This window comes from Prinia subflava, chromosome Z (genome assembly GCF_021018805.1).
Source record: "Prinia subflava isolate CZ2003 ecotype Zambia chromosome Z, Cam_Psub_1.2, whole genome shotgun sequence".
Taxonomy (NCBI): Eukaryota; Metazoa; Chordata; class Aves; order Passeriformes; family Cisticolidae; genus Prinia; species Prinia subflava.
In genome coordinates, this window is record NC_086283.1 from 46,510,433 (window position 1) to 46,526,848 (window position 16,416).

The 16,416-nt window shown below is 40.6% G+C and overlaps 1 protein-coding gene across 4 annotated transcripts in view; it reads right to left on the minus strand.

Moving 5' to 3' along the window:
* The window catches only part of MLLT3 (MLLT3 super elongation complex subunit), a 120,895-nt gene extending 106,447 nt beyond the window's left edge, over window positions 1-14,448 (minus strand). For 2 of the 4 annotated variants that reach the window (XM_063422054.1, XM_063422052.1), the window contains exons 1-2: window positions 14,177-14,448; window positions 13,453-13,690 (exon numbers count right to left, since the gene is read on the minus strand). In XM_063422054.1, coding sequence (XP_063278124.1) covers window positions 13,453-13,690; window positions 14,177-14,188 — 250 coding nt within the window. In that variant the 5' untranslated portion in view covers window positions 14,189-14,448. The remainder of the gene's footprint in view (window positions 1-13,452; window positions 13,691-14,176) is intronic. The other 2 variants (XM_063422055.1, XM_063422053.1) reach the window with 2 other exon arrangements.
* Between the last annotated feature and the right edge of the window lie 1,968 nt (window positions 14,449-16,416).

Genomic DNA, 16,416 nt, shown 5'->3' on the forward strand with positions numbered 1-16,416 from the left:
AGGCCTACAGAGACCAGCAAAAGGATGAGTATTGGTACTAAATTGTTAGCCTCTGCTACATGCAGCATGCTATACTGGGTCCCTGGTTTTTCTGGGTCTCAAATTTTCATTTTTAAGTTGGATCATTTTTTCCTTTCATAGTCTGCTGTATCTACAGAGTTGCCAACTGAATGTTCAACAGTGGTTGCAACACTATTGCCTTGATACCCCCATAATTGTTAAGTACTGGAATTTTCATCTTCTACCAACTGGTTTTGTTACTTTATCAAAGGACCTGCAGTTCCACATCTCTTCAGATGCATAGAGACACAGAAACAGATCTCCAGTCATGGCAATCAGCTTCTCCTAATAGCAAATCATATCTCTTAAAATGCTACATTTTTCTACGAAATTATCTTCCAGCACTTGTTCTTACCACAAGCCACTGAATGATAACTGAGAGAACACTTCTTCCTTACCTCACTCCCTTACACTGGGCTCTGGGATAACCTTACACTTATATTCACGTGTTTATGTACCCAGTACAGCCAAGTGGGCATCCAGCACTTCCTAAACCCCTGGTTTCCAAATAAGAGTACCAACACTTCCAAGAGGGTCTCCCCAAGCAACCAAAAAGGTACCAAACTGCAGTTTCTGGTTGGCACACTTACCTTTCAGTCACAAATGGAGAGTAATTTTGGACCTTCCAGACTTCCAGAAGACAGCAAGGGCCTCAAGCTTACACGCACAAAAGAAAAATAACTAATCCAAATTTTCCAGAAGTGAGGTCACTTGGACTACTTACTCATACTGCTGCATAAGTTTGCATGAATTCTCCTCCTGACTTACCAGTAATTAAGTTCATATTAATATGTACATTTTGGATGGCATGATCTAAATGTACTAAATGAAAAAAAAAGAAGTGCAATTTCACAGTGCAAGTATTAAATGTCCTCAAAGTAGACAAAGTCCTTTTTAACTTTTCTTCAATAGAAAGCTTTCTAAACCCCGTTTCCTTTTTGTTCCTTTGAGAAAATGGAGAAGCAATTAGCATTTACAGCTTAGTTCCTGCTTCTAAAATACCCCTTTAACTTTTTTTTATTATTTTTATGGTGGATATAAATCGCACCAAATTGTCAAATCACAGCTATTTTCTATGCTACCTATACAAATAGGGCTGATTTCTGGCAAGCCATAAAACAATTATGGCTGAATTCCTGTAGCCCTTTGATATTCCAGCTTGCCTGTAGGGCTTCAAAGCCATCTTAGAGCAGTGCTAAAAATCTAATTTCCAGAAGGCACAGAAGGAAAATAAGGCATATCAATTCCCACATGCTCAAACATGAACACACCAAAACCTTAGCATTGAGATGATTATGTTTGAAAGCAACTTAGAACAAACACAGATAAGATACCATAACCGTTTAAATCAACACTGTTTCACAGAAGGCAAAGATACAGACACCTTGAGAAAGAGGGCATAAGGCATGACACCTGACTCCCCAGACCTTTCTGCAAGTTGGGAAGCACATTTTCTTGCTTGAGCTTTCAGCTCTCATCCCTTCTTGTGCGGAAGCAAGGAAACAGGTGACAAATAATCATAATATGCAAAGGGAAATGAGAAACTGCCTAAGACTGCATAAGAAGCAAAGATATGATTCTTCCCTTTAAGGCACTGATATTGTCAGTAACAACTTACAGATACACGGAGATTCAACAATGACAGGAACCTGCGAATTTATATAGGTGTATTTTACATTTGTATTATTATTAATATAGAAGAGTCTCCCGTCATTTAAGCTAGGGAAGCTGGTTCTTTCTATATCAACATGATTTCTGATTACCATGAAAAATCTCTGAGAAAGGCAAGGGGACAACACTATAACCCCTTTAAATAACTCCAGCAACATTTTTGCCTCTTAACATGGGATTTCAAAGAGATTCAACTGAACAAATTGAAGATTGATTACTGTCTTTCTTTACAAGAGAGAAACTTTCATATTGGCCAAAGAAAATACTATTTGAGTAACAATTCACATTGGTGTAGACACACAAAAAATGCAAAACATCTTTAAACTACCTGCTATTTAAATGTCTGCTGGTTTTTGGTTGAAGGCTAAAAAAAAAATTGCCAGTAATTCCTACTGTGCACAGGCACACAGTATGAATGTAAATGCATACAGTCAATATTAAATCAGAATTATGGACTGTATTCTAAAGCTGTATAAATGAATAGATGCATAAAATTATGTATAAATGAGGCACATGCACCCATGTCACATTTTTTTTCCTCACAGAATGAATTCATATGTTTTAGAGGTGCTGCAGAAAATTAACAACATCTAAAACCACAAAACTCCAAAAAAAGCAAAGGCAAAACCAAAAACTAACAGACAATGACAATTTCATTCTAAATCCATCCTCTTAAGAGTAAGTACCAACCTGGTGATCTCCAAGAAATGGTTTGGTCAACAAAGTGAAGACCAAAAAAGAGAGAGTGATCTTTAATATCTGACCTTTCCTGATTGGTGCCCACCTTCCATGCTTTTGTGGCACTTTTGAAAAAACATGCTTCACATTTAGAATTTCTCCTAATTTTTATGAAGTCCATTCTTCTTAATTTAGGGAATGAAAATGGCATAAGTCCTTTCAACCCCATAGCTGGCCATTGCTGGAGGCAATGCACTTAGTGTATTTTGCACTTAGTGTATCCCTAATCTGCAGTTAAATCATTGGGCCCCCACACTGGTTTGTGAAAACAATTATAGAAGTGGTTTAGACACCAGCTATGCAATATTAATGTACAGTACAACAGGCTGCATAAAAATGAATTACAGAAAACTCTCTCAAGAGAACAGGAAGAAGCAGCTTTATCTTCAGTGCCATCTTGCATGACAGTCTTACTCACCATTAATTTTGTTTGGTGTTTTTCATGCAAAGATACAAATGCCAGTTTTCTTTATTTTAGAATAAAACTGTTCAGTAAAAAGATGTTCCAAAAATTTTCTGAGTTTAGATTAAGTGATGTTTCAAGGCAACCAAACTGATCTAATCACTGCATTAGGTTCCAAAAATCACTTACTGGTAAAGTTAAAACAAAGTCTATAAAATTACAATATATGTAAACACACTTACAGATTTGGTGCAAGCTCTATAGCTTAAAATAATACATTACATATCAAGTGCTTATTAAGCTGATTTAAAAAAACAGAGGTTACTTTAGATTTGAATTAAGAATATATTGTTGTCTAGATGTAAGGATAGACTACAAAGGAAGGAACTTAAAAATGTAAAATTTTTCATTGTCTAGAATACACATATTGACAACTTCGTAGATCTAAACTACTCCTAAACACAAACTGGAAAACAAACAAACAAACAAAAAACCCACAAAAACAAACAAACAAAATCCCCCAAGCCACAATTTAAATATCCCATATGGAAAAACAATAGCTACTTTTGACTGTATGCTTAAAATGTCGACCTTCAAGTAGTTTATTAGTATTTCAACTAATGTAAATTTTAGTTCAGGTATTAAGACAAACATGTAAAGAAATATCCCTGCAGTCCAAGATCAGTAATCTAATACAACTAAAGTTTTGTTTCAACACCTGCAAGGTCTGCTGCGATTGTTTAACTTTGCCTCTATTACATCACAAATTCAAGGAAGTAACCTAAAGTAGATCTGCTTCATAGAAACAAATGTGTTTCTATTTTGTTTCCAGGCAATACCCACAAGAAAGGCAGTGCTAGGATGGGACAGCAATGCCTGCAGAAGCAAACAGTATTTTACTGATGCTGGCTGCCTTTTTTGATTTAGGTTCGAAGGCTGGTCTTGGTGTATTTGTACATAAAAATGTACAAATGTACATTTGTACATTGTACTTAAAGAGCTTGGATGGAGTTGCTTCCCAGTAATTTATACACAAATATCTTATGGCATTATTAGGTCACCTGTAATATCTTTTATTAAAAGAATCACCTTGGTAAGAATTACATACAGAATAATAAAGAACAGTATCCTTACAAGGAAGGATACTAGGTAATTACAGAGACTGGTTGGAGGGTTATTACCTCCCCCTGCTTGCACAGAGAGGCGTTTAAGACCACAAGATAGGGAATACATTTGTGTTCTGGTTACCTTCTTCTTAAGCAAGACAATCTTACATTCAGACCAATCTCAAAAAAAAAAAAAAAAATTACAACCTGAGAAGTCTTCCTGAAATATCTCTATTCTTCAAATAGAGGATAATGCAACTGCATTGCTCCATTACCACTTCTATTAACCTAATTGTAATGAATAATGAGTACAATATAGGTTACAGGTAGAATACTTTTCGCTGAAAAGACATCACAGCAATATTCTGCAGAAATAGGCTAAAATGGCACAACTGAATGGGGCAAAAAAAAAAAGCCTTACCAAATTTAAGTTGGGACCTTTTGTTTTAGAACATTTACTAGGTACACATCATTTACAATACTCACAGAAGCCACACACTTGAAAACACTTCTGACAGTCAGGCAAGGAAATAACTTGAGTGCCAAAAAGATTTAGTCTTCACTGCAGGAATTTATCACAGATAGGAGCACACCTTTGCAGGTCTAAGATACAGACCTAACCTTAACAGTAGATATAGACATAACAGTAGACATAGACATAACCTTAACAGTAGCAACAACAAAACAGATTAGGAACCTTCACATATTACAGAGGAATTTACAAGAACAGTATCTTCTGATTTCTGTACAGCAAGCAAAGCTTTCTTTGGCAATCTCTAAAGGAAAGACTAAACAAAGCAGCACATTTACAAAGCATTACATTTACATTTACCCTTTGGGGTTTTTTAACTCTCAAAAAAATATATATGCTTTCTAAGTACTTTTCTTATCATTATCTCTTTATCCCTTGATGTTCCTCATGCCAATGCCTAGCTCATTATTTTTTAGATATCTGAAATTGACCTGTTGAGAACTTTTTTGTATAGTTAACTGACCTTGCCCAAACTAGTTCAACTGCACTTCCATCCTCTTGTCAGCTACTAAATTTAGAGAACAATATACATAAATACTTTCCATAATCAGTCTTCAAACACAACAATACCATTCCACAGCCTTCCTCCCACTCCTTAAAAACTCCAGAGCGGATCCTATGCAGTTATCCACTGGCAGGAGATCCACCTGTGTGTCCCTGTCAGCCTGTCCACTGGCTCACTCCCTCGCATGCTGCCTGTGCTGCACAGGAGCCAGGCTCTGGAATGCAGTGCCTGCTGGGCCTGTGCTCAGCAAAACGAAACTCCCCAGCCCTGCAAGACACAGATGGGCTAAGTGAGCACACACTCTGCACAGGACACAGACTCTTCGCAGCACCCACACTCACTAAGCATTCCTCTAGTGAAAGGTGGCAACTGGATATTGGGTGCAAAGGGCCTGGCATTGGATCTGGCTAACAGGAACTAATCTTACTATTCTGCTTATTCATGTCCATTTCTTTCCCCTAGCAAAAGCTTACACCACAGAGACAAAACAACACCATCTCAAAAAAAGTTGCAATGGTGCACAACTATTTTAAATGTAAAAGCTTCTCAGCTTTTTACGTTTAATGATATTTAAAGAAACACTTTGTTAGAACTATTTCAGAGCAATATTCCTTAACACCTTTTCACAGAAACAGGTTGAAGACTGTACTATTTCAATATACCTTAGTCTTTCACATAGTTTTGCTTTACCTTGTAGTCATACTGAGTCATTTTAAGATACCAACAGTATCCAGAATTACAGTGCATGGTAAAAAGGCTGGGCAAAAAGAAGAAAACTAACAAAATCAAAACAAAAGAAAAAATACCCAACAAGTAAAAAACAAACAAACCCAAACAAAAACGAACAAAAAAAACCCCCAAAACAGTCCAAGGAACAAAAATAAAAATCATCTGGCATCATTCTAGCTAAAAATACCTGCCCTGGAATATTACACCAGATCTGTACATCTCCATGTTCAGAGAGCACACAAGATTTCAAGTTCAATCCACCCTCTCCTTCGTTTTAATAAAACAAGGTGCCAGTGCTGTGATGACACAAACTCCCATTGTATAAATTATTTTTACCAAGTTCTTCAATAAAATACTCACTTGGAATTTACATTATGTAAAATGAAATGTGCATATTTTTTGTTTTTATAGAGCCTGGTACAGGATAACAAGAGGAATTGAAACTCCACTTACTTATTTAATACCAATCAATCAAAATTCCTCAAGAGAAATTCATTACAAGAAAGGCTGCTTCAAGTAACAGGAAACATTTCTGGACTGCCATTTTTCCACACAGATGATGGAAAACAACATGACTGCTGGTCACAAGCCCACAATGTCAAGTAGCTCTCTTTCCACTGAATCTCCACATTTTTCCTTCCTGGATAAACTGCCCTTCAAAGTTTGCATACAAAAGGTAAAATATTGTCTCCCTCTAAGTATGACATAGTCCTCAATTTCCCCTACAAGCCTTCACCATGTCTGTCAACCCCTATTTCAAGATGTATGCTATGTTCATATTACTTCTATCTAGAAAGAGCAGAACGATAAGTGTCCCACTGAATTGAAAGGAATTCTTCTGAATAAGCTTTAGAACAGCAGTTGCAAATAGCAAATTTAGATTTATTACAAACCACAATATATCATAGGAGTCACCAGCAACATCAATCTACCTCACACTGCTCATCCAGTTCTGCTCCTGTTTTGCTTTGTTATGTGTAATAATTCACTTTGCCATCATAACCATTTGAAAACAGAAACACCTATGCTGGTATTTATCTTTATGACCAAGATACTCTATGAAAAATACATATATCCTACCGTGTATATTCACATTTTTTTACACAGAATTACGGACAAGCAACTGCAGTCATACAATCGCAATTTGTATGCTTCAGCTGCTCAGAATATATCTGAACTGCATTTAAAAGAAATTACATTTAATCTATCTTTTAGATGACATTATAGCTGTCAAAACCTGTTACCATAGCATGCACAAATTTTAAAATCAAACTCATACACACCCACTGGGCTCATTCAGGGAGCTCAAAAAAACAAACCTGTACTCCTCTAGAAAGCCAGATTCAGTGCAGGAGTTTGGCACAGGATTAACAATGTGATACAGCCCATACCTGGCAAGCAAGGGAGAGAACTAAGCCAAAGTTACTGATAAGATCTCTGATGACATACATTAATAGACTGAATTTTAAAATCAATTCTTGCACAGATATTTAAGCAAGCATACAAATATTTTATACAGCAGTATGTTCTTCCAGACCTTTACATATTAAAGGCATACCAAAAAGGCAAAAATAACACAAAAAGCAAACAACATCTTGAATTACAAGTTAAGTGTTTTATGACAAGATGAAAAATCATGATTTTCATGCAAACATATACAAGTGTTGGAATTTGACTGTTCCTTTGTCTTTATATATGTCGATCAATCACTGCCAGGAAGGGAAGAAAGAGGATGGTCACCTATGAACTAAATTCTGCTGGTTTAAAATTGTAGGTATTCATCATAAGAATCTCACAAAAATTAGTGTAGTCAAACTTCAGCAACCTATAGAACTAATTCTGGATCAAATATTTATAAGTCAGCTGTGTTTTGCCCACCTATTGCAAGCATCGTCAACAAGATTTACCACCTGAATGGATCAAATTTTTTTACAGATTCTACCAGAACAGAGGACAGATTAATCCTCTTCAACAATTCTCCCCAAAACCCAAATGAAAAACTATAAAAAGCCCCAAAACCAAAACTAACCCACAAAAAACCAATCTTAATCCTACTGCACTACATTGTCACACAAATAGCCTTCCTACTTAAACAGTACCACAAAAAATAGTAACAAACCTACGTCCAACATTTCACAATTTACTAAATCTTAACAGACGTAATTACACCTGCAGTTCATATTGCCTAACCTGTAATCGTAAATGGTTTAAACATTTCTGACACATTTATTTTTCTAAGGATAAAATCTGTACAGATGTAAATAGAGTCACAATAACTACTGAACAACACGGTTGTTTTCATTTTCTTAAATAAATTTAACTAACTCCAGTTTTAAAACTAAGGTATCTTCTCTCTCATTTTACTAAAAAAAGGGACAGATTTGATATTACACGGAATATTGTTTTCCTCTAGTTTAACAAGAATTATTCTACAGCTATCCAAAAACCTTCTGTACGACAGCCCTGAAACTACACTTTCTGCCATCTAAAATCTAGAAGAGCTACAATTAGCAAATATTAACACTGTAGCTTTAGTAAGAAATAACTAGTTTCTTAAAACTAAAAAAACTGATTCAGCAACTAAACCCTACACAAATGTAACCTAACGTGAAATAACCAAGGTTCATCTTTTACTACTTAAGAGAGTCAGAACTGCTTGGCAGTTTTTGACAGAAATCAGCATTTGCCCTTGCAGAGACATGTTTACAGGGAGAAGAAATGTAGGTAGAAGTAGCATCTCTCCCATACAGGAAAATCTAAACAAGCACACATTGAACACATAAATCACACAATTAAACCACATAAACTGCAAATAAGACTAGAAAAGTTTTTGACACTGGAGAATGTAGCAGCCCTATAATTTCCCTATTATTTTGCACACTGTTTACTTATAAATAAAGCCTAAATATTGGCTTTAAATGCAATTATTTTTTGAGTTGTATCAACGAGGGGAAATTATTTATTAGAAACCGCGTTTCCTGTACACATAATATCTTAAAATCAAAGCCACTAATTACATACTGATGTCACTTACATAAATATAAAACATAATAGCTTCCCTATATTGAAACTCTTTACGCTTTAAGTCTGTGAAATGCCCTTTTGATTTGCATCTGGCTGAATTAGAAAGTGCACCTAAAACCATATGTGTACTTTCAAAGCCATTCACCTTCATATTCAGTAGCAGCAAAATTAAGTCTCAAGAGTTTCCTGTTAAACAAATGAAGTTCTTCACTAGATATCAGTCATTTCATGTGACCATTTTGCAACTAAGTGCAACAGCTGCCCTAAAAGATCCAGTATCAAACATGTATCTGTTAGACTGATGGAAAAGAAATTTCTGTGTGCCTACCATACTTAAATGGTTAGGCTCTGGCAAATTTAAGAGGGGAAAAAAAGCAAAGAAACAGAGCTAAAACTGATCTAAGTTCTTAGAAGCATTGCTAAAAAAAAATGCACAGCATGAAACTGGTTGCCTGTTTAGTAATCTTGATGGTCTGCCTGTACTAGCTGGTATGAAAGGAAACCTTCAATCATGTGGGAAGAATCTCCTTACGGGTCCCTAGCCTTACATCACTCAGTTCACTAAAATTAATAGAGTTAAGGCTCTCACTGATTTTAAATGGAGCACAAAAAGGTATTTTTTTTACAATTAAAGATCATGAAAAGTTACAATAATTAAGCAAGAATAGCAAAAGGCACCTTTTACAGTAACTAAATATATTTCAAACTGTTATGATTCACTAAAATCTCATTCTGCACTAACAGACCTTAATGAAAACAACCAATGCTGCAAATGGGAACTTTCTAGAGGACACCAGCAGTTGGTCCTTCCTGTACTAGAATACCAACCAGCTTTACTTCCACCTCTTTGCCATATCATTGTAAAACTTACTGAGCTAAGAGATGCACTCAGCAGCTTTGCTCTCAGCTCCACAGAGAAAAGCAACATCTCCCACTTTTAGAGTTGTGTCATCCCAGTTGATCAAACCCGCATTTTCATATGGACTAAGTTATTAGCACAGAAATACTGCCCACCCTTTTTTTTTAATAGGAAAAATTTAGTTTGTCAAAATGTGCCTCTGATTAACAGAAATTTAACCACTCAGAACACACTAGTTCTAATGCTATTTTTGCGGTGTGCTTATGAGTCGTCAAAACAGATAAGTTTCCTTATCCAATTGAAATCCTGTAAGAGAAAGCAAGTCAGGCAACTGTTGAAGAGCATCGGCATTTGTTGGGCAAGAAGAAAATATTTCTACATTGCCTAGCATCCATACAATTAATGAGACATGATGCAAGAACAACAGCTCCTCTTTTGGAGGCATTATAGCAGTGGATCAAAACAATCAGGTGACACACCTTGTTTCACAGACATGCTTTAAAATACTGCTACACACAGGACTATTTTCTTCACATGAATGATGAAAGATAAGCAGCACATGCTTTGAAATAAAGGTAGAATCTTAAAAATTCTGCATACCTTCTCTCAACCGATTTACATCAGCAGACAAGATTTGTAAACAGCAGCATTTGTTGACTGCATGACCACTTTAGCAAGCAAATATTACTCAAAATTGAGTCTGGGCATAACTCCACTCTTCTCAATGTGACTGGCAGTCCTGTTGCCATGCCCCTATGAAACTACTCATGGAAATCAGACAGCAGGAGCAGGCCACTGAATGGGATGAAGTAAAAAGGACACATCACGGCACACTTCTGTGTGCTCCTCCATGCAAGGATATACTTAGGCACTCAGTTATCATAAGGCAAACACAGCCATAAAACCACCGCCAAGCTCAGGATTTTAAGGTGAGACAGACTGATAGACAAAGAAAGCTATTTTATTGGGTCACTCAAGCGTATCCACACTTCGTCCCCTGTTAGTCACTACCACCCTTCCATCCTGCCAACACACACAAACCAACCTGCTCTGCACTCCAGTGACTGAACACCACCTCAGCAATGTTGCCACCTTAAAATTAATGCAACTTTAGGATACAGGACCCTGCTTGTTCTGTAGCAGCTATTAGCAGAACAAACACTTGGACACACCTTTGCAAACTCACTGCCAACATCTAGTATTTCCAAAATTTCTAGCATAAACAGATAAGCAAAGCCATAGTTGTAGCTGGCAAACTGACAGTTTATCCAGCTATTCTCATAAATTTGCAAAGCAAATGACCTGGCAATAATTTATCTCCCTTGCCTCTCCTGGTAGCTGGAATTACCATGTCCCTAATAAAAAGTGATCTAGCCACAGGAATATTTTATGAGTTAATAACACCATTCTTAGCTTGTTGATTTATTATTTTCAAACTGATTCATGAGCTTTACAGATTGACCTAATGAACTAAAATTCTTCCTAACAGGCATACAACTTAAAACAGCCACGCTTATCATGAAAAGCAGAGATAAAAGGAACACTTATCAGACAACTAGGTGTTATTACGGCCAGCTGGTATACTAGTATTTGCTTTTGATTAATACTACGCACCTAATTTCAGCATGCTAAACCCATGGCTCAAGAAAAGTTTGTGAAATTACCAAGTATCTCCAAGTAGTATATTATCCTATGCAAAATAATAAAGTCTAAAATAATAAATTACTGCAGGCAAAGTGATGGAAAACAGGTAGTCTGACCAACACTTCAAACATGCAAATCATTCTGATTAAATATGCAACACTTGAGATATCAAGCCAAACTGTTAGCACTGATTTACAGACACAAAAAACACTTTAGAATACTTCTGTCAAAAAATGTAACAGTACTTCTAAATCAGAAAGACAATCTCCTCCCAGTTATAAGGCACATTACCACTACCCTTTTAAACACTTTACAACAGCAGAAAACATTCTAGGTAATTCATACATGGATCATTCCCCCAATGTGATTTCAAGGACCTAAAATTTCTTCAGCATGAGTAGTTTTAGAAGGCTAAGCAAAGCCCAGAAGTGAATGGAGTGCCTGCCATGCAAGGTACAATCTGCTGAATGAGAGTGCCTGCAGAGTTCTCCTACAACCCAAGGCAGTGTACAAGTCCCCTCCCAGGCTATAAGAAAGAGGGCATCCTTCCCAGCAGCTGCTACATCATGAAAATGATGCATACAAACAAAACCCCCCCAAAACCACTTTAAAACAATTACTTAAATGACTGTATAACTGAACTCAGCAGCTGGAGACACAAAGCAAGTAGCAAATTATGTATCCCTCACTTGCAAAACTTCCTGAACTATATTCTTATTAGCAAGCTCCACATCACACCTAGCAACCAAACCTGGGCAGTAGAATCATGTTCCCGGAGGCCAGAGAGCAAGTAAATAAATACAGCAGAAATAATAAAAGCAGAGAGGACCACCAACAACCCCTATGCAGACTGGATTTCAAGTATTAAGCACACTTTCTATCACTGATATCATACAATACATCATCTAATTCACTGAATACAAACAATACTATCTCAGCTGTTTAGGCTACTTAGACTTGTTCTCCGTTTTTCTGACAAACTATTTGGATTGACTTAAACTTACGCTTTTTGCACAAGAAATAGAAGAAAGCAAGAGGAAGACTAGCCAGGACAAACTGGGCAATTTAATTCAACAGTAATACTGCAGTATTTCATACATTTCACTGAAAACTGTTTGGGTAGTACTGCACAGATTTAAATAGATCCAAAAAATACACTGACAGTACAAAAATAAAAGGGAATTAATTGCCTGTACTTCAGAGGACAACTCTGGAGCTGAACTACTGGAATTCTTACACTCTGATGCTTAAGGGAAGGAAAGTATTCTAGAGAAAACACAGTCACAAAAAAAGTCACAGCTTGGTATCTTCCAACAGAGAAATATTATATCAAACTATATATTTTTACCCTACTACAAAGCAAAGCTTTTTTATCTCAACATTCAAAATTTTCCTGTCTTTTGCTCCATGTACATTCAATTTATCCCCCCCCTTGCCCCAAGCAGACAGGATTTATGATAATGTTGCTCTAAGGAACTGGAGAAGCACTAGATGCCAATAAAGATTACAGATGAAATTAAAGATAACTCTTAAGCATTTTGTCTATATAGATAAATAAACCTGCACACTTCTTTTATTTGTACTGTTACCTCAACCAATCCCACTACAATAATCAAGACAAGCTAAAGCTCAGGAAATAGATTTGAAAACAAAAGGCTTCTTACACGTCTCCCAGCCAAACTTATATGGGTACAAATGCACCACATATACACACCTTTTGAGACTTTTTAATGTACTCACAAAAAGATGAAGCCCAGGAGATGAACAAGTAGGAAGGAGTTGAAGGAGTCCAAACACAAGTACCAAAATCGGAACAGCAACACATGTACAGGCATCCCTATTCCAGTCATACAGGACATCGGGAGAAAACAACGCCAGCCAGAAGAAAGTAACACGTGGGCAAAAATCGCTAGTGAAGACGTACGCTGGGACAGAAGCTAACCCCGTGCCACCCATCACCGGGAGACCAGAAGGAGTCGGGACCCAGACCCACGGCCGGACCAAGCTCTGCGACCACAGGCAACCGCGAGTGGACATGCCCGCGGCAGCAGACGCGTGAAGGGGCAGAGCCGAGCCCCTCCCGAGCCCGGACAGCCCTACATGCGGCGGGAGAGAGCCCCGGCAGCCCACCACGGCACTGGCGGACGCTTTTGTTCTCCACCGAGACCGGCAGAGACCCACCGCCTGCGCCCGCTCCGGGCCGCCTCCAAGCGCTCATCCCAGGGGAGACCCCACTACCTCTTTTCGGCCTGGGGAAGCTCTCGTGCAGGTGAAAAATGACTTTCTCCACAAAGTGCTGAATGTTGCTATGCTCAGGCCCTCTGACGAACACCATCCAGTCGTGGGTGAAGCCTTCCACGGTGGGTTTCTTCCTGACCTGGGCTCGGTGTCCCAGCTCCAGCTTCACCTGGACGGCACACTGCGGGGGAAGAGGCGGGGAGCGGCCGGTGAGCGCCCAACAAGCGGAGACGGGGCTGGCGGCCGGGGGGAACCGGACGCATCGCGGGCAGTTGTGGGGACACACGGACACAGCCGTGCCATAAACACGGCAGAAAGAATTTGCTGGGGGGAAGAGCTGGCAAAACCAGCAAGGCACCGCTGCAACAACAAAAAAACGGCCCCACAGGCGAGGGCGTAGGACAGCTCTCGGTGTCAAGGAGAGAACGCGGGGAGGCGACCCGGGGCCCGCTGTCAGGGACGCTCCGTCCCGCTCTCGGCGCCTCCGCGCTCGCTGCCCGCGCTGCGGCGGCAGGACCACGGCTCCAAGTGCGTGCGCGCGCCGCGCCGCCGCCGGGAGCAGCGGGAGGCAGGGAAAGCCGCATGCGAAGAGAAATTCCCGGTCACGCCGGCCCCCGCCGGGCAGCGCGGGGCGGAGGGCCGGAGGAGACCCGCGCTACTCACTCACCGAGCCGGCCATGCCTGGGGCGCCGGTTCCGCCGGGGCGCTCGCTGCCGTCCCCCACCCCCACCGCGCAGCCCTAATTCATGAGGACGTGGAGGAGATGGCGGGCGCGCAGAGAAGCGGCGAGCGGGCGGCAGGCATCCTCTGTTTTGCTGCTCCGGCCGGCTGCGGCGGCGGCTGCCGGCTGTGGCTGGCGGCTCCCCGCGCTCCCGCTCCCGCTCCCCGCGCTCCCGTTCCCCGCCCGCGGCTGCCCCAGCGCTCGCCCCAACCCCGCCGGCCAGCGCAGCGCCCGCCGCGCATGCGCACCGAGCGCCTGACTGACACCCAGCGAGGGACACAGTAGTAAGGGCCGGGGGCGGTCCCGACGCGGCGCGACAGCCAATGGTGAGCGAGCTCCTCCGCGCGGCCCCGCCCCGGCCCCGCCCCCGCCGCCCTTAAAGTGACAGACCGTGCGGCCCCACCGACGCCCGCGGCGGCGCCACGCGCCAGGCCCGCCCGTGGCCGCGGCTGGCGGGGCCGGGCCCTGGCGACAGCCCAGCCACAGCCACTGCCCGCACCCCGCACCAACAAACGTCTCCGAAAAGCCCCCGATGAACCCCCTAGCAAAAACAAAGAGAGGAGGACGGCAAGGGAATGCCCGACTGGCACGGGGGTGGCAGGTGAGGATGGGCACGCAGCAGGCAGGGAATAACAAACGGGATTCTTCAACACGCGTTTGTTGCGCCAGCTGCAATTTGTACCTGTAACGGGCTGAGAGTCTCCCCAAATACGGGTACTGCCTCGAGCATTTCCGTCTCTTCCGAACTATGGGAGATAACGCGGGCATTCCTGCCACGGGAATATGCCACTGAGGAGATGAAGTGATTCACTGTGACTGTCTAAATCGCGGTGCTGACGTTCGGGAGATTACTATTTTCCAGTAGCCATCAAATTGCCAAAAATTGCCGGTAGTAACTTTTGGCACGTTGAAAACTCCTTGAGTGCGTTCGATGATGGTATTTGTGACGGTCCTGCGGTGGCAGTGGTCACGCCGGGCCGGACACAGCGCGGCGATCCCTGCCGCCAGCAGCGTGCCGCACACGGGCGGAGCAGCCGGGCCTGCGGGTGTCACCGAGAGATGGCGCGCCGAGCCCTCAGTAATGTCCTCGTTTGACCTCTCCAGAAGACCACGATTCCTATCCTCTCTTTTTTAATTTCAGGAATTAGCGGACATTGTCCGAAGTTTAGCATTTAGTAGTTCCTTGGAAACGAAGGAGCTGCATCTTCCTTTTCTTAAAGATGTTGTAAGCCCTCATTGACAAGATCAGTACTAAGAATTGAAAAGGATGAATGCAATTTGTAACAATTCACAAGTTACAACGTGGCTTGAAATGTATATGAATATCCGGGTATATGAATATCCATGTTTTAAAATTCTGCTATGCATATCTGAAACATCACATATCTTCTAATAACCTTGCATTAGGCAAGCCAGCAAATGTAAGAACTCCTACTGAGTTCTAAGTTACATAAATGCACCAAAGCTGATTCTGGCAAGTTTAAAACTTTATGCTTCAGTAAGGACTATGCACGTGAGCAAGAGCAGAGAGGCTGGACCACCACTGAGCTTAATGAAGTGTGCTTCCAGCTGTCAGGACCCATCTGAACAGAGCATCATCTAGCATCCCTACCTTGGGATTCAACTGGAAGGAATGGAGCTAGATCATCCTCTGGAGTCCTTCTATGATGACTTTTTTACTTATTCTTACATATTTGGACAAAATTATTTGCCCTCTTGACTTAAAATGGGACTGAATTACTACAAGCTTTTTTCTTATAACACATACCATTGTCACAGGGGAGATGCTTCTCTTGCCTAACTTCATCCATTCTAAGTCTTCAGCTACTTAACTGAGACCACTCGGTTGAGTACTGATTACTCAGAAACATCTGCTGATTCAGGCTCAAATTTGGAAAACAAAAGGAAGTTGTTTACAGTTTGACAGTTGTGAAGCAATGTTGATTTCTAAACAACAAAAAAACCCAAACGCAACATTTGTTTTCAAGCTCAAGGGTTGAGATGCAATTACAGCTATGATTTAAAAATCTAAAAATTTCAATAATTCCAAATATAATCTGAGCTGGCAGGAGCAGAATCAAAGAATGATCTCGAGCTGTTAAGTGACAAACTGGTGCAACTGTTGACTTCATTTTGGATTAACAGTTAAAGTAAACATTCTTTGATCTCATTGTAGCAGATGGATG